Source organism: Heterocephalus glaber, unplaced genomic scaffold, assembly GCF_053883595.1.
Source record: "Heterocephalus glaber isolate CG9 unplaced genomic scaffold, H.glaber_assembly_v1.0 deba00001060, whole genome shotgun sequence".
NCBI lineage: Eukaryota > Metazoa > Chordata > Mammalia > Rodentia > Bathyergidae > Heterocephalus > Heterocephalus glaber.
Genome location: NW_028258185.1, coordinates 2,934,346 through 2,960,217, shown reverse-complemented (window position 1 = coordinate 2,960,217; position 25,872 = coordinate 2,934,346). Strand labels below are relative to the sequence as shown.

The window sequence follows — 25,872 nt, the reverse complement described above, 5'->3', positions numbered from 1 at the left end:
AAATCCAACAGAAGAATAAAATTCTACAAGCAGTCAGAGAAAAGAAATATATCACATACAAAGGAAAGCCCATCAGAATCACAGCAGACTTCTCAATGCAAACCCTCAAGGCAAGAAGAGCTTGGAGTGATGTATTTCAAGCCCTAAAGGAAAACAGCCTCCAACCCAGATTGATGTACCCTGCAAAACTCTCTTTCAAAATTGATGGAGAAATAAGATACTTTCATGATAAAGAGCACCTCAGGAGCTTTATGAATACTAAACCAGCACTTCAAAAAAATTTAGACAATACCCTAGGAAAAGACAATGAAGATCACAACCCCAGGAAACCCAGCAGAATGAATCCATTGGGCGTGACAAATTAAACACAAAGGGGGAGAATCCAACAAAAACAAAAAGTCATGACAAGGCTTTTAAAGCTTTTGACTTCATCTCCCTAATGAGTGTATAATTCAATCTTATTATTGTACTGATTAGTATTTTTTTGATTCTAGAATTGCTCAACATTCCTTGTTCTATTCTAGCTATCATCTTCTTATGTCTACATTTTACTTGGGTTGTCTATTAATGAGCTCTAAGAATTCTTTATATATTCTGCTCATAGGTTATATGCATTGTAAATATGGTCTGTTTAAGGACTACTTTTCATTTTAATGAAGTCATTTAAAGTTCTAAATTTTGATGGAATCTCATTTATCAATTCTTTTTCTTTTAGACATCATGATTTTTGTATACTAGGTAGTTCTTGCCTACCCTGAATTCAAAAATATTTTCCCTTATAATTTCTTCTTAAAGTTTTATACTTTTAGGCTTTCTTATTTAGCTTCATAGATCCCTTCAAGTTATTTTCATCTATGGAAAAAAAGGGTTGAGGTTAATTTTTTATATACAGATACCAGGTGTTCTAGTGGTGTTTGCTGAAGACATTATCTCTTCCTCAGCTCTTGAATCAAGTTTATATTCTATAAAATGTTAATGTTAAATAATTTTTCAAAACTCGATGGACCATATATGTGTGGTTCTATTTCTAGATTCTCTGTTTTATTCAAATGATCTATATGTCTTTCCTTATACCAACACTGTCTTGATTATTGTAGCTTTAGGAGAAGTCTCAAAATTGGATGCTAAATGTCTTCCAACACTGTTTTTGTTTTTGTTTTTGGCTTTTCTGGGTCCTTTGTACTCCTACATAACTTTTAAATTTCAATATTCAATTCTTCATTTATAGCAAGTATACACAGACCTGAATTTTTATATATTCCTTGTGTTTTCTAATCCTGCTAAATTCAAGTACAAGTTCTAGGGGCTCCTAGAGATTTCTTAGTATTTTCTCTGTAGATGATCATTTCATCTACCTATAAAGATTTTGCTTCTGCAATGCCAATCCTATCCTAGTTGTGTCATTTTATTGCCAGACTATTTTGGTTTAGACCTATGTTTCAAAGTCTAATGGACAGATGAAGTGTACTCATACATACCCTTGTTCCCCACTTTAGGGAGAAAGCATTGTGTCATCTCCATTCATAGAAGGAGATTTTGTTGGAAGTATGGAGTACATGTCTTTGATCCGTTGAGAAGGTTCTCTTCTACTTCTGGTCTCCTGATAGCTTTTACTATGAACAGCTGTAGAATTTACTCCAATACTCTTTCTCCAACTAGTGGCAAGATCATATGGCTTTCTCCTTTCCTCTGTTAAAATGATGACTTTTGGGGGTGGATCTTCCAATGGTGTAGCAACACTGGCATCCCTATAAGAAAACCACTTTCTACATACTGCCAGATCTGGCTTCTAAGAGTTTGTTTTGTTAAACAAATTTCTATCTATGTTCATACTTTTTTCTTCTATTTTCTTTATCCAATTTTAGGATTAGCACAATGTTGATTTCCTAAAATGAGGGAAGTGTTCCTTCTTTCTGTTTGATATAATTTATCAGTTAAAATGTTTATGAGCCTGCTGTTGTCATATAGGTAGGTTTTCAAGCTAGGAATATACTTTCTTTAATAGGTGCTATTCAAATTTTATATTTCCTCCAGAGTTAGTTTCATTAATTTGTCTTCCAATGTACTTCTTAGAAGTTGTCAAATTTATTTCCAAAAAGATTTTTGTAATATGCTTTCTATATCTTTTTAAATTCTGTAAAATCTGTGGTAATGTCTCCTAGATCTTAATATTGTAATTTAAAGAATGTATAACTGACATTGTGTAACAGGAAGAAAAGGCCTAAAAGAGCAGGTGAATTGGGAAGGGTAGGGGAAGGGAAAAAAGGGAAAGGAAAAAATATGCAAAGAGGAAAAAAATGGAAACAAGGTCTTTGCAAATAGGGAAGGGTGGATGGGTGAAAGGAGGGCAAGGGAAGGGGACAAAAAATAAGAACCAAGAGACTCATGTAATGGTACAAGATCCCAATGATGAATGTAACTGTATTTTATACCTAAAATGTACCAATAAAGTTAATGGGGGAAAATTAAAAAAAAATAACAATGTGAGCAAATATAACCCCAGGAAGACAGAGAACATGAAATAAAACAGGACACATAGACTAAATTGCTCAGTGTCTGGAAGACAGGAAGCCCTCAAATCCAGTTCATGATGTTACAGTAACTGTTTTCCTCTATATCCTGATCTTCACCTTTATAATCCTTTTAGAACACTTAGGAGACACTGCTAGGGCACATTTTCTGCTATTATGGTTGAGACATCAACGGAAGTAGAAACAGAGGGTATAGAGAGCAAATTTGAAATAATAATTCTTCTTTCCCCATTACAAATAAGGTCATAAAATTTCTATTCCTTATAACTGCTATTTTTCATATATGTACCCTCAACCTGAACATCAAAAATGTCATGCTTCTCCTCAGGATAAGAAAATAATAATTTTTATTATATTTCTCATATCAATGAGGTTCCTTTGCACTTACAGGGTAAAGCTGTTTCCCTGTTGTCCCATAGTCAAGGAGAGCAGATCCAAAGAACCTCTTATGTCTGCTGCCCAGTGAAGGCTCAGTCTCTGTCTTTGGGATTGAAATTAATACAAAGCCACAAAGGAGCTTCATAGTACAGACAACAATAGAGTCTGGGACACAGGAATGGAGCTGGACACAGGAATGGAGTCACTAAAGGGCTCCAGGTCAATTATTGACTACTCTGTGACCTTGTGGGTTTAGTGCACAGAGCTGGCTCATAATTAGCCCAATTGGTCCATGCCATCTCAATCTCTAAGGAATTCCAAGCACTAATGGAAGAAGGAGATAAAAGGAATATAAGTGTCCACAAGAGATTTGGGGTTCTTCATCTACTCAGATAAAGCTGGTTTGTCCTAATCATTTCTGTCACTTATACACACTTTTAAAATGGTGATTTGCCTTTTTTTCATATTTAAAGTAAAACACACATAATAGAATAACACTTTGAACCATGATCAATATACTTTAATATTGCTGTGAGTCACTCGATGTCATATAGATTCAAGAATTTTTCATTTTCCAAACTGAAAATTTACATTCAACTTTAAATTCGCTCTTCATCCTCCCGGCATTACACTACAAAATTAAATCCATGGAATTATCATACTAATATATCAAAAAAGTCAGGAAGTCCTGAGATTTACTGTTCTGCTGTAGTCTCCCCAGTCTACTTATATTTAACTTGTTACTCAGGCTGTGAAGGGATTCAACATAGTGGTGGCCATTGTACACATCACTGTGATGGCTGTCACAGTTCTGGTAAAATTTAATAAAGTTGACACAATATATTTTTCACTGTTTATTGGTACATTTTAGGTGTACAATACAGTTATGTTCATCATTGGGATCTTGTCCCTTTACTTGACATATATTGGTTCTTATTATTTCCCCATTCCCCTGTCTTCCCTCCACCACCTCCACCCTTCCCTATTTACAAAGATTTTGTTTCCATTTTTTTACTTTTCTCATATTTTTTCTTTTCCTTTCCCCTACTCCCCCACTTCCCCTACTTCTTTAGACCTTTTCTTCTTATTACAGAATATCAATTATACATTTTCATCCTTATTTACACTTTTAGTTTTTCACACCAGAGAAACTATTCAGTATTTATACATGTGTCCTATTTATTTCACTTAAGAGTATGGCCTCAATGTGCATCCACTTAGCTATAAAGGTCTCTAGCTTCTCATTCTTTATGGCTGAGTAGTACTCCTTTTATTAAAAGAAAAAAACATCTTCTTTATCCAGTCTCCAGTTAATGGGCAATTGGGCTACTTCCAAGTTTTAGCTATTACAAACTGTGCCCCTGTAAATATATCACTGTGGTGTGATGCTTTTAATTCTTTTGTGAAAATACCCAGCAAAGGAATAGCTGGGTGAAATGGGACTTCTAATCCTAGTTGTTTGAGGTATCACCATATTGATTCCCACAGTGTTTGCACCACTCTGCACTCCCACTGACAATAAAGAAGGGTTCCTTTCTCCCTACAGCCTCGCCAGCATTTGTTATTGTTATTGTTATTGATAGCAGCCATTCTTTCTGGGGTGAGGTGGAATCTCAGTGCTGTTTTCATCTACAACTCTTAAATGACCAGTGATGTTGAACATTTTTTCATATGTTTATTAGCTTCTTTTACTTTGCTGTCTGAGAAATGTCTGCTCATTTCAGATGCCTATGTTTGAATTGGATCTTTGTATTTGGGGGGTCTGATTTTTTTGAGTTCTTTATATATTCTAGATAGTAGACCTTTGTCTGAGGAACACCAGTAAAAGTTTTTTCTACATTGTACATTGGCAAGACAATATATTCTTTAACACTTGTTTCACAAAGTAAGCAAGCAACTGACACTCAGGACTCAAAAGTAGAGCAAATATAATTTTTTCTATCAAATGATGATTTTGTAGTCATGAAACAATTTTTAAGATGAGAAAATAACCCATAAGTTTGAGGGGCAAAAGAATATGTTATCATCAATACTTTACTATAGTACTGAGGAAGTTGTCCAAATAAAGAAGATTAAGGAGGAGGGCAGTGTACATAACAAATTAGGAACCTTTCTAGTAGGTAAGCTTTAGAACAATAAAATTATGCTTATAGAAGTCCAAAAAATAAGCAAAATTAAAACTCAATACTGCAACTCCATAAAGGCAATAGTTTCTAATGGCTGAGTAACTTTATGGGTTACAGAGGGCCACAAACTGATCATAGGCCATGACAGTCAGAAGCATGACATCCATACATCCAATGGTGAGAAGAAGATACCTTTATTAAACAGAACACTTAGGGGATTACTCTACTCTGAGGTTGAAGTCCACAATTATCTATGGAACCATGGTGGAAATGAAACAAACAGTGATTTTTAACTGCTGTTTATCCATTGACCTGGCTTGCTATCTTCATTTCTTCTTCGTTTTTAACTTTATTGGTTTTGTGGATTCATCTAAAATATACTTGAGTATTTTCTGGAGTGCTGGTTTCACAGGCATATATCTTTGGAACTGATCTTTTACACAAAAGGTCCTAAAGCTTCCTTTGGAGGCTTTTTTGGTTATGTTAATCTGGGTTGGAAGTTGTTTGGCCTTATGCATTGAAATACTTCACTCCAAGCTCTTCTGGCCTTTAAGGCTTGTGTTGAGAAGTTTACTGTAATTCTAATGAGTTTACTTTTATCGGTATTTTTTTGTTTTCCTCTAATTTAAAAATTTTCATTTTGTTCATTTTGTTTTCTACCTGGCAATTTAATAAGAATATGTCTTAGTGGGATTCTTATTTCAATATAATTGTTTGGTGTTCTGGATGCCTCACTTATTTGTATGTAGAACTGTTATATTTGGGAATTTTTCTGCTACAGTTTCTGTAAACATATTAATAATGACATCTATATTACCTTCTAGCTTTTCTATAACTCCACTTAGATGTAGACTGGTCATTTTAGTGTCATCTCGTAGGTGCTAGATGGTCTTTTCTTGTTCTCTTATTTTTTGAGGCTTCTCTGACTACTACACAATTTACCATTTTGGTAACAGTATACAGTATACAGTATACAGTATACAGGTTCTGTGATCTTGGTAGTCTGATTCCATGTCTTGCAGGGGATCCCAGGTGATCCTTATTTTGCTCTATGGTGAAATTGGCAGAGGACCAGTAATCATGAGAGAAAAGGCACCAAGTCTAGTGGTATGTTTGAACTCTGGCACTGCTGTCCGCATCCAACAAAAATTAGTGGTCTGAAGTAGTATAGAGCAATATATTGGTGGTCTGATTGTCTTCACTAAAATTACAGTGCTCTTTTTTCTGGTTATGGGATGTTCATAAGTATTTCCTAGGGTTTGTCAATATCCAGTCGACATATGATGCCATTGTTGCCACTGAAATTTCTACTATAACCAAGGTAACATAATAGTGGCTGACAAGTGGATTTTTCTCTGTGCCAATATGTGTATTTCTGGGTTGGTCATAAATGAACAAAATGGATACACACATATATAGGAACATGAGAAACCAAGGCAACAAAAGACCCTCAAGATCTCCCAACTCTCCTAAGGTAGATCGGGGGGCACAAATGGACAGAAAGGCAAATATCAGATAGTGGGATGCTACAAAAAAGTTTATAGAAGAGATTAGAAAACTAGATGTGTTTAAAGAGGAAATGAACTAAAAGCTCACAAAACTATTACTCAATTGCCCAAAGTGTATATGGGGGAAATAAGTAAAAAAATGGAAGAGCTGACCAAATCAGTTCAAAACATTAATGACAAATTCATCAAAGATAGAATCTTTGAGATATCAGACAGAAATACATGAAATAAAAAACTGCATACAATTCACAAATTACAGAAATGACCAATGTGAAGAGAGAATGTCTGGAATTGAGGACAAATTTGCCTCCACCACTGTGGGTGATGAAATCTCTTCCTCTGCAATAATCTCACTAGAAACTAAGAGCTCAATGTCCCAGCCTCCCCGGGATGCTCCAAAACATCTCCACCCCAATTTATGGGATCCCATTCTTTTCACATTATTGTTTTCACATTTACTTCAGATAATCTTTGAGGCTGAGTGTTAAGTTTATGCTGTAGTTCAGCCAATTGAATTATGAGGGCCTGTGTTTGGATTTCTGCAATCTCAGCCATGTGGCTAAAGGAGGGAATAGTCTCTTCTAGGACACACTTAGAAACTTTTAGAGTCTTTATGTGCATATGGAGCTGTGAATTTGAATCTTTGACTTCTTTATTTTTCTTCATTAATTTGTTCTCACATTTAGAAGAGTTGAGATTTTCTATGCATGTTTTGCATCCATTATTTTCCTCCATGAGTTTATTCAGAGATGACAACCAACCAGACAACAGCATTATATTTCTCACTGCTGCAAAAAGTATCCTAAAGTGTCATATATGGAGTCACTAAATTACTTATATTTCTCAAGTGGTGAATTAGGATAATCAAATAAATCTACATGGTATATCACTTTAAAGAGTTTACACCAAGGACTATCAATACTCTACACATTATCAGAAAGAGAGACTTTGGCCTCTTTTGGTCTCATCAAATTTGAGAGTTAACTCCAGGAATCCCTAAAGCCATTAAAGAACTGCATTATTACAATTTTGTTTCTTTGAAGCCATTCCTAGTACAAAATCTGTATCAGTCAGGGATCATTAAAAAACAGATTTGATAAAGGGAAAAAAACTGGCAGTCCTCTGCAAAAAATAGAGTGAATCTTCTTTCTTCTTTCCTTTTTTAAATTTTATTGAGGCTATTGGGTAGAACCACTTACACCCAGGATGGGTCTTTACTTTTCATTCAATCCATTCAGTCACAACATGAACTATGCTAAGCCAATCAGTTGGACACTTCTTACTTAAGTTGACAAAATGGTTAACCATCACACACACCTAAAATATACTTAACATGGATTTACTGACAATGAAAATTTTAAAAATAATTTATATTAAGATTATATCATGATCTTCTAAGGTGTGAAGAACACAACAACTATTGCCCTGAAATATAGTAGTTACATACACAGGTAGATTTAAGTCTCTCTGTGAAGCCACTTTAAATGCTTTCACTGATTCACTGCTTTATTACAGAAAAGGATGTGATATAATTTGTTAGTGCATTATTACAATATTCTTTCAACATACTTATGCTTCTCATCACATCATACAAAAGAAAATTATCAGATAGTATGTGGGTAGAGACTGTGTTTGAAGTCCAACAACTGAGGTATGCTGAATTTTACAACTGATCACATATTTTTTTCAATAAAAACCAATAAGGTTTGTCTAGTAATAATCCCTGCATGATTCCTGATCAAGATATATCATCTTGCATAGGAAAATTTTCCACTTGGCTCCATTAGAGAAAATTGGAATCTGGAATTAGAGTTAGGAAATTAGTATTTTAGACATGTATCACTGACCTGTTACTAATGTACAGTGTTTAAATCTATCCACCTCTCTTAACTGTTACTCCTTGTTGGCAGTATGGATGGAATTACCCAGCTTCACAACATTTGTGCACTTAAAGGAAATTTGGAATTTAAATATTTAGTTATTATAGTCTTGCTTAAATAGAGTACTCTATCTTCATACAAGTAGCATGTTTATTGCTAGATAGAACTGTGAACAGGCACTGGGGTGTGAAAGGATGAAAAACACTAAAATGTTCCTTAACCCCATTCACAATATTACCCTGTCCTCTTTATGAATATTTTAGTTTTACACCAATGAAGATCTTTCTCATGATCTTTGAATAATTTAATGTTGTAGCATTTGCTAAATGAAGATTCAGGCACCATGTGTTCATAATATAGACACAAACAAGAACTCTTTTACCTTGTTTCTAGTGCCATGTTAGAGTTTCATCTCTAACAGAAATGAAAGTGCAGGTAGGAAAGTATCAGTCTGTAGTAGCTGCAGTGATTATATTCACTTATTGTGAGCCAAGGAAGGGTCTATTCAGTGTTTAACAGAAAACTTTACTGTTTTATTCTCTTGCATACCAGGACTGAGATAGGATTTGAGGAGTCAGAAATGAAAGCCAGTCAATCTTTTCCAAATACATGCCTATCATTCTACAAATACCAAAAAACAGTCTCAAATAGAAAAATGAAAACAACTATAGATCCCACTTATTTTGTTTGAATGGTGTGAAATTGTGCACTATATCATTAGTTTTATTCAGAATATCTAAATCACATTTAGGATCATATTATACATCTATTACCTATTAATAACAGGAGCATTCATTATCTATTTAACCTATACACTATACAGTTGTACCAACTAGAAATAAACTTCAATGACAATGTTGAGTCTCAGAGTTATGAATAACCTGCCATATGTTACAGAAATAAAGAATAGAGACAGGATTCAAAATTAAATTGTCGGTCCCCCACAAACGTTTTTCTATGTTTTCAAACCAGCAGAATATTTCCACCAGAGGTTCAGAGGTCTGCATCACACTTTTGTCTGAGGAATGTTAAACTCTTTCCAGTTTCCTTAGCAAGAATCAAATCAAACCCTGAGTTTATTTATCTTCTTGATATTGAAAAGAATGAATAAGAGTTTGGAGGAGAATGTGGAGGGATTCCAGAAAAGTCTGGAGTGTAGAACAAGAACGAGTTCAGTTCTAATCATTGTGGTGCCTCCTATCTTTGATGTTTGCCTCTGATCTCAGAAATCCTCCCTAGAGTGGATGCAGTAGGTGTCACCTCTCCTTTCTCCAGTGATCCACTTGGGACTCCAAAGAGTAGAGCATGATGAGAAAGGAGTCCCTTCCTGGAGAGGCAGGGAAGAGAGATGGGTGCTTGGATTGTCAAAGGAACTCTGTATATGGAATTTGCCTGGCACCATGCCCTGTGTGTGTTATCACAGAGCCTTATGTAAGCACATCTTCCTTCTTTTCTACCCAACAGCCTGTAATTGACAAAACAAAACACTGTACTACCTTTTTTACTCTTAAAATAATATAAGAGCTTATCCTTGAATAACACTATACAGATAAAATGAACCAATTTACAGGAACACAGAAGTGAGATGATCCCATTTAAAAATCCCTCAATATTGGTTCATAATACTGCGATCATCCTCATCATTACACTTGTAATCCTTCTGCAATGTTGAGTAAGCAGTTTATAGACAGCCAAAATGTACAACCATGGATTAGATGTATTTTGGGGAGCAGAAACAGTGTGGGAATAAAGAAAAAACAACTGAAATGTTTATTCCTCCATGCAAATCAAGTGTAAACTTCAAAGTACTCAGGTAATACTATCGACAATCCAATCAGCCTGTCTCACTAACCACTTTCATATATGTGTTCATCATGGGAAACAATGGTTATGATAATCCTTTCTCCACCCATTGTCTCCCTCAACACTTACTGAGTAATGTTGTGGCTCTACTGGGTTCTACCAAAAACTATGAATCCCACACCACTCAGTACCCTGAATACTAGAGAGAGCTCTTAGTGATTTTAAGGAATCAACCGTGTCAGATATGGTCTTTCTATTTAAGAAAACCATGAGAATAACTAGCAATTGTGCCAAATGGAATGGAACAATCAAAATGAAAGAATGTAGGAATGGATGAGTATGAACTATTTTATGACCTTAGAGTCTCAATGCACACCATTAATAACTACCTAAATTGAACCATGCTATTGCCATTTCTAACTTCTAAAATTAAATGGAAGTTGATGAAAAAAAAGAAAATGGATGTCCAGAAAAGACACTGGGTTCTTCCTTTATTCAGGAGGAATTTCAAGTGTACTATTTGGTAATTTATTCCTTAAAAAAATAAAGTCTCTGACTGGAACTGAAAGAGCACCCTTGTAATATCAGCACTTGGGAGGGTGAGGCTGGAGGATCATCATGAGCTCAAGGCAAGAATGAGTTACATGGTGAGTGAGGGAAATGTCCTCAAAATTTTATTTTTATTGTTTATTCTGGTAAGATATAAATAACTAAATGTTTCATTTTAACTAACTTTAAGCACAGTTGATAACATTGACAGTATCTTTTTGTCCAAACATTACTCTTACTCATCTTTAGAAAATTATTATCTTCCCAATTGAAACTTTGTACTCATATGAAAAATCCTAAATTCCACTATCACTCAATCAACCATGACTCTAATATGAAACACAAAATGTCTAAAATAATGTGACCAGGTGTGCAGCCAGGTGGGCACTGATGTGAATTATCCACATTAAGGCCAAGGTGAACTATATAGTAAGACCCTGTCCTGAGAAAAAAGTTCTCAAAATTTTATTTCCATCATTCATTGTGGTAAGATGTAAATATGTTCATTTTTAATTAAAATTGTGTCATTTTAACTAACTTTAAGCACAGTTGGATAACATCAATGACATTATTTTTGTGCAGACATTACTCATACCCATCTTCAGAAAATTATTATTTTCCCACCTGAAACTTTGTACTCATATGAAAAACACTAATTTCCACCATCACCCAATGAGCCATGACTCTAAAATGAAACACCAAGTCTGAGCTAATGTGACCAAAGAGATAGTATTTATAGATGAATTTGGGGTGTATATTTTCAAACCTCCATTCCAAATGAATGCCAAATATCCTGGGATTAAACTCTCCAACTGTGGAGCCTCTTTAGTGTCCTGCTAATGTCCCTGTTCCTCAGGCTGTAGATGAAGGGATTCAGCATAGGTGTGACCACAGTGTACATCAGTGAGGCCACCATGCCTTTGCTGGGAGAATATGACTCAGCTGAACCAATGTAAGTTCCAATAGCTGTCCCATAAAATAAGCAAACAACTGACAGGTGAGAACTACAGGTACAAAAGGCTTTGTACCTCCCACTAGATGATGGTATTTTGAGAATGGAAGAAACAATTTTATAGTAAGAGAAAAGGATCCCTAACATGGGAATAAAGCCAAATATGGCACCACCAAAATATGTGACAATAGTTTTGATTAAGGTATCAGAACATGAAAGGTTAAAAACTTGAGAAGGATGACAGAAGAAATTAGCAATTTCCACATCCTTGAAGCAGGTAATTTGTAAGGCAACTAAATTGTGCAGCTGGGTGTCCAAAAGGCTAATAAAGACAGAAAGCAAAAGTAATAAGACACATAGATGAGGGTTCATAATGACTGCATAGTGCATGGGGTGACAGATGGCCACAAACCGGTCATAGGCCATCACAATCAAAAGCATGTCATCCATAGATATTAATATCATAAAAAGAGACATCTGTGTCAGGCAGCCCACATAGGAGATGACCCTACTGTGAGTTAGGATGTCTACAATCATCTTTGGGACTGTAGTGGAGATGAAATAGATGTCAACAAAAGACAGGTTGGAGAGGAAGAAGTACATAGGGGTGTGGAGGTGGGAGTCAGACCTGATGGCCAGGATGATGAGCAGGTTCCCAAGCACAGTGACCAGGTACATGGACAGGAAGAGTCCAAGGAGGAAAGGCTGCAAGTCTGGGTCCTCTAAGAAACCAATGAGATGAAATTCTGAGATAGAGGTTAGATTATGTGGTTCCATAATGCTTCAATACCTTTACAAAAATTAAGTGGAAAAAATGAAAGCAATAAATAGGACATACAGCTCTCTGTATGCAATAAGTGCATATTTTGTATGCAAAATATTCCATGTGGTATATAAAACTTTTAGCCCTATTTCTCCATAGTGAAAACTCTATTCTCAAGAACATTTTCATTATTAGGCTATTCATTATCTACCTTGTTCTCTGCATTCCTCCCTTGCATTCTAGTTTACAAAGTTAGAACATGAGAGTTCATAATTCTATGATCTCAATGAAATACTCCTAACTCTTAAAAAATGAACAGATAATCCTATTAAAGTTTTTTAAAATTTTAAAAATTTAACAAAAGAAAGTTAAGAAGCATTCAAATATACCCTATTCTTAAATTCCTTTACATAAGTCATCTATATTTACTATAATATCTAGGTTTGCATGGTCTGAACCTTAAAGTTCATTGTTGATAATCAAAGTACAAAGTGTTGAGCCAGGTAACTCCGAGGAATTTTTCATCATTCTTTAGGTTTGTGAGGCTCATTTTTCAAGGATGTAGAGCTCCTGTAGTCTTTGTTGTTCATAAATGTTTTAATATATAACTCCTATATACATCTATGGTGAACTCAAATTTGAATAAGCAAGTTGAAATGGATATGTATAATTTTATGACATAATAATTATGGATGTGGCATTAGCACATGCTGTACTTTTCAATAATTAAGAATAGTAAGATGGGCTGGGGATTTAGCTCAATGGATTCCCCACCTTCTGTGCAAGCACAAGGACCTGAGTTTGACCCCTGGTACCAAAAAAAAGAAAAAAGAAAAAAGAATAGTAAGCTATAAGAAGCATATTTGACATTTTAAATTTTATACAGATTTATTTTAATCACTTCCTACAATATCACTAAATATCTACCATGGAAGACAGTGATTTGCTCTTTTTCTTGATCCCATATTCTACACCAGCATGCTAATATGCTTAATTATTTTTCTAGTCATAAATCCTGTTATGACTGTGAGAGAATTTGAAACACAAAACATCCCAAAGCCAAGGCTAACTTCAAATGTTGCTAATTCTTATTGACAGTGTTTTTGATTCAATCTTTCATGATACATGATTTTCATTTTTCTTAGTTTAGTTACCTGGAAGAAAATTTGACCCTGTGTATTTTCGGGTCACACTATAATTCAATTGTGAAAAAAGCCAAATAGGGAAACATGAAATAATATTAATACACCTGGAACACACCTCCAAAAGCAAAAGTACATGAAATACTGTAAACATACCTCTAAATAATGTAATACCCCCTTATCTGTAAAATGGGGATAACAATCACCTACCTTATATAGTTGGTGTAAGAAAGTATTTGAAAATATTTAATTTGAATCTCTGGTGACTCTAATACACATACATATACCCTAGAGATATATTTAAGTATCCACACATTCTAGACTCAGACCAATAAGTTTATCATATTACCTATATATTTTATTTTTTGGTTACTATTTACCCTAGAGTTGAGCACCACAGTTTTAGAATATTTCCTGACATTCAGAAAGTGCTCCATTAATATTACTTCTCTATATGTTTATATTTAAAGATACATTAATGTTTTCACCACAATTAATATTTTTAGAGATCTGAACTATCACCAATACAATTTGAATTGTTGGTATCTCTCTATAATTCTATTTTCTTACTCACAAAATTCCTCTCCAAGGAATTTGTTGTCATGAATTTCATGAGTAGATTTTCCTGTCAATATTTTCAGGTAAATATTGATTTATGAATCCACAGTAGTTTTTAGAAACTCACATAAAAAGTACCTAAAGCTTATGTAAGTTGTGTAGAACACAGCATTTATTGCCTCTGAAATGGAGAATCTTTTACACACAGGAGGTCTTAAGTCTTCATTGACTAATGAAAATCATTACTTGGGGAAACTTCATATAAATTGTAAGTTTATTATTATGGCAATCTGTTTAACAATCTTCTGCCTCTCTTCCTCTCCATCAAGCTAAGATATGTATACAGTATAATATATTGGTGAGAAATACTTTGATTTCCAACAGATAATATATGAAAATTTTTACTATTTTTTCCAGAAAAGTCAGTCTTAATCATTTACAATCTCTTGTTCTTGAGGTAAAACTTCAAAGTATCCTTGGAGTCTTCCAGTAATTAACTTTTTAAGATAATACACAAAAGATTTTCAACATCTTGGAGAAATAACATATACATTTTGCTGCAGTGGATGACAGGGCCCTAGAATGGAACTTGAGAAATTAACACTTTAGTTCCCTTTCATTGATCTGCTGCAACATGTACGGTGTGTGTGAATTTGTCCTCCTCTCCATGCTCACAAAGCTTGTGGAAAATAAAGAGAACAACACTCATCTTCATGTGTGTGGCAACTAAAGGAAGTTTGGAATACAAGTAGGCGGCCACTGTAAGTTTTTGTTTTTAAAATACAGAATTATATCATTATGTCTGTAGGAACTTTACTGATGAAAACAGTAACTATATTCCAATGGCACCAGTGCCTGGAGTGATATGAAGTTCTATAATGCATCTTAGAGTGCGGTATACCATTCACTTTTTCCCTTCTCTTTGTGCCTTTTTAAATCTATTATGAGTATCTCTGCTTTGTTTTTGAATAATGGATGTAGATGCAATGAGATGGATTATACATGTTCATGACAGAGAAAAAGACAGCTATTATTTTGTCTTTTCATCTATAGAACATTTGTGAAAAGAAAAACATGAAGATGGGAATGTGGCAAGCATCATGCTGAATAAGTACAAGCACTTGGACCTGAGGAAATGTCCATTCAATTAACAGATGTTATTTTTCATGCCTTCTCTTGACAAACAAGCCTTAGGCTCTAGGGAATCAGTAAAGATATAAAGGACTGTACATGATTCCTCTACAAACATATGCATATAAATACACAAAGACAAAAATAAAATGTCCCGCTATGGAAAGAGGAAAAGAGTAACTAAGTTCACAGGACATAATTGGTATAAGGGTTATCCTTATAATTAATTATAATGATAACTAAATTTTATTTTGCTCTAACTTCATGTACATTAACCCCATGGAACACTCCATATCTCCATAATCTTTTGTGCAGTTGTTGCAACTAGAAATCAACACTAATGACAATGCTACCTCAGAAATTTTAAAAATATTTGCTGCTCAACAGAAACAAGAAATAGACCTGAAAATTAAAAATAAATTGACATATCTTGTCCAATGCACTAATTCTTTTCATTGTTTCCCAATCTACAAAAAACTTGAAGCAGTTGTTCAGAGGTCTTAACCACAAGGCACATGTAAGTTACATTTTTAACTCATATCCTAAATGGAAATACAGGGGGGGCTTGACAGCCCCATTTGAGTTTGTGTGAAAGAATGAAACTGCAAGAGTATCTTGCAGTGGTGAGAGGAAAATAATATGAATTATGAAATGTACACTATGATCTTTGCTTGTGATCTATACCTGTCCATCCTCTGGTAGATGTAATAGGTGACACCCACTGCTCTGGAATCTATCAGGAACCCCCAAAAAGGAAGAATGAGGTGAGCAAGTGTCCCTTCCTGAAGTGACAGGGAAGTGACATGGTTGCCAGGATTACTCTTTACATAATGCCCTGTCTCTATAATCACACAGCCAAATTCAAATGTGACGTAACATATTTCTACTTAATAACCTACTGAAGATTTCATTAAAACAACAGTCCTTTCCATTTTCTTTTCTTTTCTTTTTTTGTTACCGGGGATCAAACTCAGGACCTTGTGTATGCAAGGCAGGCAGGGTACCACTGAGCTAAATACTGGTCCTCCCTTTCCATTTTCTTTAAGCAGTAATGGTGTGGACACTTACAATTCCAGGAAGACAAAGCACATGAAATGAAACTGGCTGCATAGAACACATTGCTCAGTGCCTGGAATATAGCAAGCCCTCAAAACAAGTTAATAATTGTTACTATCCTACACTTCAACATCTTTATTATCATCTTCTTCCTCCTTTTGGAGTGCTTAAGAAACTGCAGAAGAACACATTTTTGCTAATATGAGTGACACTCCAATATGAATTACAAATGGTGTGTGTAGAAAGCAAATTTGAAACAATCATTCTGCTTTCTTCATCAAAGCTAAGAATATAAAATATCCATTTCACATAACAGATATTTTTCATATTTGTACTTTCCCATCTAGATACCCTGTCATATTTGTCCTTGTGATAATGAAGCAACATTTCAAGGATCCTTCCCATATCAATGACTTACCTCTGCACTTACTGGATGATACTCTTTCTCTGCTGGTTCATAGTCAAGGAGAGCAGACCCAAAGATCCTGCTATGTCTGCTGCCCAGTGAAGCCTCAGTCTCTGTCTTCAATACTGAAATTAATGCAAAGTCAGATAGGATCTTCCTGATGCAGACAACCACAGAGGCTGAGACACAGGCATGGGATTCACAGGACTGAAGTCATCAAACTGAAGGGTTGGAGGCACAAGCTAATTATTGACTACTGTATGACTTTGTAGGTTCAATGCACAGGCACATAATTAGCCACAATGGTCTATGCCATCCCAATCTCTAAGGACGTCCTAACCTATTGGAAGAAGGAGATCATAGGAAAATAATTGTCCACAGAGTTTCTTCCTTTACTCAGGTAAACCTGGTATGTCCAAACCACTTCTGTTATTTATGTATTATTTATAATTGTCCATTTACATTTATTTCATTTTGTAATCATGTACACATAAGAAAAACCTCACAATTAAACCACATTAAGTATGCACTTCAATGACTTTAATTACATTCACATTGCTTTGAAACACTGAACATTGTATAAATGCAGAATATTTTCACTTTCAAAACTGAAAATTTATACTGCATTTTGAAAGGACTGCTTATTTTGTCTTTTTGTGTGTACCTTTTTTTCTCCTATTGTCTGAAATTACTTTTGAAAGAGCCGAGTAGGTATTGTGTGATAGTAAGAGCATAGGAATCTGAGCTATTGCTCATACCAGGCTACACTAGATTTTCTGATTTCACTCAGAGGGATGTAGGAGAATGGAATCATGTGGATACAAAGAACTTGGTGATAAAGCAAATATTAAATATTTACACTTGCAAACTGTTAATTGGTTCTTTGACAATAATGAGATGCAAAATCAGTTCACTTTTTCTAGATGCCATGATCTACTTAAAGGAATGGGTCTCAATTTTTATTTAATAAATGAAAACTGAGGACTTCAGATGCAGATATTTTGATTAAAATAATTTTGGGTTTATGTAATGGTATATGGATACACCATATCACATAAATTGATGAATGAGATTGACAATCAATATTCTATTCAATTTAAATAATTTTTTAGATTTTTTGAAACAATGTTTAAAGTAATTATTTTCCCCATATTACCAATGGCAAAACTGCTTGGCTGTTTTTGTACATAAATTAAAGGACTTTTATCTTTTGCAAATGTTCCCAATTAAAACTTAATAAGAACTGACAAAATAAAGGACCCTAGTACTAACATACTGCTAACCCCAGCTTTTTCTAAAATCAATACACAATGAAAGAGTGAAAGAAGAGAAAGAAAAAATAAAAATGCATTTTGTTGACAGCATTGGTGTAAAGAAGAATGGAAGGTGAGACATTTGAGAGTGTATGATAGGAGAAGGAAGTTAATATAAAAGGAGGAAGGAGTTGAAACACCAATGAGAGTACAAGAAGATTGGCAGTCTTATTACAAAACTTAATAAGTAACCATTAGCCTTATGAAACATCACTTGAACTCAGAAAATTTAGTGTATTCCTATGCTCTCAATGTTTACATCAATATTTATATATGTACCATAACTTGCCCCCAAGTACCTAAAGCTCATTTAAGTGTACATTACCATCCTTATTGCTTTTAAAATGTGTTAGTTTGCATCATTATGCAGATTCAACTCTCTTTGAAATCCATACAGCTGTACTTCAAATCCTTTAACTCACCTATAGTATTGTATGATAGAGGGATATAATTTAGTTTCTAACTTTATTTTGATAAATCTCTGCAAAATTCTTTCTCCACAACATTCAAGAGAGACTTTCTATCCAATATATGGGAAAAGAATAGTTGTGTGACCTTCATAATCAATGCATGTACCATTTTACTATTAATCACCTACATATTTTGTCTCAATAAAATATCAGTAATTATCATATAAATCAGTCATGTTCATGTAAATTTTTTTCTTAATATAGAACATCAAAATATCACAAAGTTCCACCTAGTAATGTTTTCAAGATAAATAATAACATATCTTATATCGTGTTGAGAATGACATTCTAAATTACTCTAGTAAGAAAGACTGTAGAAGTCAAGAAATACACATTTTGTGCTGTATATTGTACTGCTACAATATCGACAAGGGATGTAAATATCTGCAACCCTCTGTGTTTATACTACTTATTTTTAAAAGCAAAATAACACATACTTTCTCAGCATATGTGACATATAAGAAAGAATAAATAAAAGGAAGGAAAAAAGAAAGGAAGGAGGAAAGGAAGGGAAAAGAAAAAAAATCACTAAAGAAATTGTAAAAAGATTATAGTATTCTGAAAAAGGAGATTGGAGGAGATATCAAAAAAGAGGAAGATACCCCCTGTTGCTGGATAGGAAGAATGAATGAATAGTGTCAAAACCGTCATACTACCAAAATGGGTATATAGATTTAATGCAATTCAAATCAAAAGGGCAACAGCATTCATCATACAACAACAACAACCTCTCTGAAAATTTATATGGAATCAGAGAAATCCAGAATAGCAAAAGCTGTCTGGGAGGGAAAATCAAACACAAATCAAGAGGCATCCAGAGCTCAGATTTAAAGTTAAATTATAAAACTATAGTAGTAAAAATAAACTGGAATGGGAAGAAAAGGATATGCAGATAAATGGAACAGAATAAAAGATAAAGAAAATATCCCAAACACATTAAGTAATCTGAACTTTGACAAAATATCAAGAGCTTACCCTGGAAGAGCCAGTTGTGATACATGCCTATAATCCCAGCACTCAAGAGGCTGAGACAGGAACATCACCCTGAGTTTGAGGCCAGCATGAATTACAGAGAGACCATGAACTACATAGCAAGTAATGATCAGGGAAAAAAATCATTCCATATAAAATAGTATTTAAAATAACAGAAATCTGACAAAAGAACAGAATCTTAAAACCTGTTACAGAAAAAAACTATGAATTGTTTATAAAGGTAACCCCATTAGAATTAGAGGAGACTTCTCAGTATAAATCTTAAAGGCAAAACGAGCTTGGAATAAAATGTTTCATGCACTTAAAGAAAACAAGTTCCAACCTAGACTGATATATCCTACAAAATTATCTTTCAAAATTGATGGATAAATAATAAATTTCCAAGATAAAGAGCACCTAGTGAGCCACTAGCAAGATTTTTGCTTCCTGTTTCCATGACTTTATCCTCTGCTGGCCTAGAAGTCTTAGTGGGGGGCGGGGCAGGCTTGTACCAGCAAGCACAATGAGTCCTTTTAACTGGAAGCTAGGATTTCCCCTGGTCAGTTTGGGCTCCTCATGCTCCTGAGTAAAGAAGAAAAAGGAAAGAAAAAAAGAAGAAAATGAAAAAAAGAAAGAAAGAAAGAAAGAAAGAAAGAAAGAAAGAAAGAAAGAAAGAAAGAAAGAAAGAAAGAAAACATGGTATTGACAGGGGTAATTGATCTGGACTATCATGAGAAAATTGGAATATTACTCCACAATGAAGGAAAAAAAAACAAAGAAGTGTAAGAGAAACCTTAAGGCACCTCCTATTACCAGGCCCTGTTTTAAAGTCAATAGGAAATAGGCAGGATGGCAGTTGGTCCAGAACCTTCAGGAATAAAGGTACAGGCCACCCCACCAGGAAAAGAAAGAGACCTGCTGAGGTGTTTGCTGAAGGCCATGGAAATGCATAATGGGTAGTAGAAAAAGGTAGTTATAAATACCAACCCTGACACTGTGACCAATTACACAAATGAGGAATGTAATTATAATTGTTCTCTCATGTTTTGTTAATGTGCAATATTTTTAACATACTGTTTATAGACTTAATACTGGTTCTTGCATGCTTTCAGACTTATATTACAATGTTCAAATTATGAATTGTAAACAAATGTGCTCCCCAATTGACACTTGGGGTGAACTATTAAGTGGTTAAATTATTCTTTCTTTTTTATTTTTCTTAACAATTTTTCTTTTATTAAAAGTTCTCCAAGCAATATAATGGTACAAAATCTAACACAGTTCTCAGAATTCCATCTCATGGGTCTCTCATAGGATTCAGATGTCCACTCCATTGTCTTTGGACTATTCCTGTCCATGTACCTGGTCACGGTTCTCAGAAACCTGCTCATCATCTTGGCCATCATCTCAGACTCCCGCCTCCACAGCCCCATGTATTTCTTCCTCTCCAACCTGTCTTTGGCTGACATCGGTTTCATCTCCACAGCAGTCCTAAATATGATTGTGGACATCCGATTACAGAGTAAGGTAATCTCCTATTACCTCTACTATTGTCCCAAGATCATGGACACCCAAACTCACAACAGTCATCTCCTATGCAGGATGCCTGACACAGATATCCTTTTTTTATGCTGTTTGGATGTTTGGATAGTCTGCTCTTAAGTGTGATGGCTATGACTGCTTTGTGGCTATCTGTCACCCCTTGCACTACCAGATAATTATGAACACTCATCTCTGTGGCTTGTTGGTTTTGATGTCAGATCTCATCAGCCTTTTGGTCTCCCAGATGCATAATTCAACCCTGTAACAATTTATGTACTTTAATAATGTGAAAGTTTCTCATTTTTTTGTTACCCTTCACAAGTCCTCAACCTTGCCTGTTCTGACACCTTCATCAATAATGTAGTCATGTACTTTGTGGGTAACATCTCTGGTTTTTTTCCCATCTCAAGAATCCTCTTCTCCTACTATAAAATTTTTCCTCCATTCTAAGAGTCCCACCATCAGGTGGGAAGGATAAAACCTTCTCCTTCTGTGGGTCTCACCTCTGTGGTTTGCTTATTTTATGGGACAGGGCTTGGGGTGTATCTCAGTTCAACTGTCTCAATTTCTCCAAGGAAGTTTTCAGTGGCCTCAGTAGTGCACACTGTAGTCACCACATGTTTAACCCATTCATTTGCAGCCTAAGAAACAGAGACATCAAGAGAGCCACATGGAGGCCCCTCAGAAAGACAGTCTGATTTCATTTGCAGTGAATGTTGGAAAGACTAGAAAATCTCACCTCATTCTTCACAGCATGTTTTAGCTCTTATAGCTTTCATTCTCCTTCATGTTTCATATCTAAATATTCGTTTTTTGGCCTGTCTTTAATGAGATTGTTGGAGCATTCTGTATTCATTGCATTTGTACATTCCTGAATCCTATTATACCTATAGGGCCTTCTGTAGCTTATTGTTAATCATTCAAGCACACTAGAAGATAAAGTCTTTTAAAAGTACCCTTAAAGTAGATATCTTCCTGAAAGAGCTGAAGACATCATATTACAGTGATATGTGCATACCCATCTTTATAGCAGCACAATTCATAATAGCTAAATCTTGGAAGTGGCCTATCTATATGTCCATCAACAGATGCATGGACAAAGAAAATGTGGTTTTCATATACAATGGAGTACTACTCTGTTATTAAGATAAGTTTGAGTCATTTGCAGAAAAATGTGTGCACTTTGAGACAATAATGTTAAATGAGATAAATCAGACACACAAGTTTAAATATTGCATGGTTGATCTTTTACGGAAAATCCAAAGTATAAATAAAGAGTGAAATAAAAGCTAGATAATAGGGAATAGGGAAATAGATCTTTCTCAAAGTGAAAGGGGACCAAGAGATGTAGGAAAAAGGGAAGGGAGTAAGGGAATGGGGATAAAAAAGGAACTAAGATGTGGTATGTACACATACCAACTCCACATAAGTAATTTAAACATCCTGTACTGCAAACATGTACAAAAAAGAAGATGATCAAGGTATGGATGGAGTGGGGTAGGGGAAAGGAAAGGGGATGAAAACAGGAAGTAAGATGTATTATGTACATGTACCAACTCTACACAAAGAATGTAAACATTTTATACTAAAAGCCTGTACTAATAAAGAAAATAATTCTAAAAAATAAAAAAAAATTGCATCTTTTTTGGCAGGTATGTTTCCAGCCTTTTAAATCCTTTATTTTGAGACAGAGCCTCACTAAACTGTCCAGGCTGTCCTTGAACTTGTAATCCTTAACCTGAGCATTTTTAGGGAACCTTTAATTTCACTGAGAAATTTGTTGATACACTTTTATATACCTTCAAGGTATATAATGTGTTGCTTTTCCTTTTTTGCTTTCAGGATTTCTGAAACTTTTGATGTTTTGACTATAATATGGGTAAATGTGGTTTGAATTTATGATATTTGCAGTTTATTCAGATTTTTGAACACTTGTATCCACTTCTTTAAATTTGAGAATTTCCAAGTTTCATTATTTTTAAAATTTGCTGTTTCCTTTTCTCTCTTCTCCTTCTGGAACTCCCATAATGAAAACATTTCAGCTCAATGATATCCTGAAACTCTGTTGAGATATCTTCACTTTTCTTTATTTCATTTTCTGCTGCTTAATTGATTAATAATTTTAATTATCTTGTCCTTAAGTTCACTGATACTTCCTTTTACATGATAGAGTTTGCTATGAAGAGTCTATTGAATATTTCAATTTCAAATGTATTCAACTTCAAATTTTTTCTTTTTAATATTTTATGTTTCTGTTAATATCCTTGTTTCATTCATGCATCACTTTCCTGATTTTATTTCCTGTCTATGTTTTCTAGCTCATTGACCATGGTTATTTTTATTCTCATTTTGTTGTACTCTGGATCAAATCCAGGTCACTTGCACTGAGCTACATCTTGCTAAATTACTATGTTGACCAGGATGGGTGTGAACTTGTGATCCTTCTGCTTCAGGCTCCCAGAGTGTTTGGATACACTGTGTGCCACTGCATCAGGACCAGGTGGTTATTTTGAATTTGTTTCCAAATGAGCCATCGTTCTCCATTAAAGAAAGATTTGATAGTCAGTTGTTGAAGATTTAATTTATTCCTTGGACCATATTTCGCTGTGTTTTGGAAGACTTGGGTTCTTTGAGATTTGGGGATATAAAAACATCTACTTATTTCAATTTTTACATTAAATTGTTGCCTATAATCATAATATTTCTATTGTGTACCTAATATGGATTGACTTCAGTTTAGTAATGAAGTTTGTATGATTCAAGCATTGTAAATGTCTCAACACAAAGCCTCTGGCTTTCATATTTATCTCTACAAATACTATCAATTGGTTTCTTCTAACAGTCTCCTCTGTCACCTGCATTCACCTAAACAGCAGACTTTCTCACATATCCATTTTGATTAGGAATTTAATGAACTTCTCTTTGAAACAAGTAAAGACAACTTCCAAATTTTGTTTTCTTCAACACAGTTCTATACATATGATAATTAATTTCAAGAGACTGCTATTCAATGAAAGCCACATTATCCATGAGAAAGAAACCAATAAACAGAAGCCATTAATATTATCATTGTTATTTTTATTAACAGTATTTGGGATTGAACCCAGGGTTTTCACACTGAGCTACATCTACAGCTCTTTTTTACTTTTTATTGCCCAGGAAGGGCTCAAATATTTGATCATCTTGCCTCAGCCTCCCAGTGTCCTGTGATTATAGGCATTGTGGCACCACAACAAAATAGCAGCAGGTACATTTTATTAAAGTATTCAAAAACTGAGATTATAAATAAATCTAAAGAAAATATATTCTGAAACTAGGTGATTTCCTTCTTTGGAGGAAAAACAGGATCAGAGAGGACATTTGGATTTGGAATGTGGGTTGCATGATTTTGATGGTGGGGCTGTTCTGGTGTAGCAAACAGGAGGGTACCTCATAGCACCTCATAGGAGCAATTCCAGGAGAAGCTGGGATATGCCTGTAGGTGTACCCAGTGCTCAGGAAATTCTTTCCACTTGTTGATTTGTCTCAAGGAAATATTTCTTGAGATGGTGGTGTGCTGAATTGAGGACTATGCTAAAATGTAGAAAAATATGACTTGAATGTACTTTAAACTCACATTTCTGGCAGAAGATGAGAGGGATAGCAGCTAGGCTTCTCCCAGTACACGATGGTTCTCATAAGAATCTCCTGGTTCTCATGCCCATGTGTAAGCCCCATTCATTGAGTGCAATAAATCTAGTGATCCTTGTCCACCATGAGAATGCTGAAGAAGTGATGGGAGGTGACTTATACAAATAGGATAAAAAAAACAGCCTTTCTTCAGTGGAAACCAGTATGGATATTTTTTATAAAAATTAAAAATAGAGCTACAAAAGAAATGACATCAATCTGTTGGAGAGAAACCTGCATTCCCATGTTTATTGCAGAACTACTCACAAGCATCAAGAATTAGACAACCTAAGCATGCCTCTATGGGTCAATGGATGAAAAATATGGAGCAGGGGAGCTTCACACAATGGAATACTATTTAGTCATAAAAAGGACATCATTTTGTCATATGAGATAAAAAGGATGTATCTGGAAGTTGTTATGTTAAGTAAAATAAGTCAGACACAAAAACAAATACCACATGACATCATTCATGTATGGAAGGTAAAAAGTTGATCTCATGGAATTTGAGAGTAGTATGATAGTTCACAGAGATTGTAGAAAGTAGCAAGGAGGGAGGTATGGAGAAAGAGTGTTTAAAGTGTGCCATGGTGTAGTTTGCTAGGAGCAAGATGGGCACTTTGATTGTTTCCAATTCTTTTTTTTTTTTTTTTGCTTAAACTCTTTTATTGCTACATGTTAGGTATACAATATGTTTATATTCATCATTGGGTTCTTGTACCTGTACATGATGAATCTTGGTTCTTCTTTTTCCCCAATTACCTGTGGACCATACAGCCCCTTCACTCTTGCCTATTTACATAGACTTTTTTCCATCTTTTTCTTCTCTCATAATTTTTCCTTTCCCTTCTTTTCTTTCCCTGTCCCCTCCCACTTCCCCTGCACCTTTGGACCTTTTCCTCCTATTTCAAATTATCAATTATTCATTTTAATCATTTTCATCCTTATTTACACTTTCAGGTTCTCACATTGGAGAAACTATTTGGTATTTACACATGTGATCTATTTATTTCACTTAAGAGTATGTCCTCAATATTCATCCATTTAGCTATAAATGTCTCTAGTTTCTCATGTTTTATAACTGAGTAGTATTCCACTTTATTAAAAAAAAAAACCCCACATC

At 34.7% G+C, this 25,872-nt stretch overlaps 2 protein-coding genes and 1 long non-coding RNA gene across 3 annotated transcripts in view; 1 reads left to right on the top strand and 2 right to left on the bottom strand.

Annotated features, from left to right (window-relative positions):
- The window catches only part of LOC101714214 (olfactory receptor 7E24-like), a 237,541-nt gene that overhangs the window by 68,387 nt on the left and 143,282 nt on the right, over positions 1-25,872 (top strand). The window lies entirely within an intron of this gene.
- Positions 1-25,872, bottom strand: part of LOC147828504 (uncharacterized) — a 157,292-nt gene that overhangs the window by 66,755 nt on the left and 64,665 nt on the right. The gene's annotated exons all lie outside the window — the stretch shown is intronic.
- On the bottom strand, positions 6,539-12,504 carry LOC106008729 (olfactory receptor 7E24-like). The gene has a single exon (XM_087209752.1). The coding sequence runs from the start codon at positions 12,502-12,504 to the stop codon at positions 11,575-11,577; it is 930 nt and encodes a 309-aa protein (XP_087065878.1). The 3' UTR covers positions 6,539-11,574.

Excerpts from the sequence above, each read along its gene's own strand:
- LOC106008729 (XM_087209752.1), bottom strand. The coding sequence starts at position 12,504 with ATGGAACCACATAATCTAACCTCTATCTCAGAATTTCATCTCATTGGT.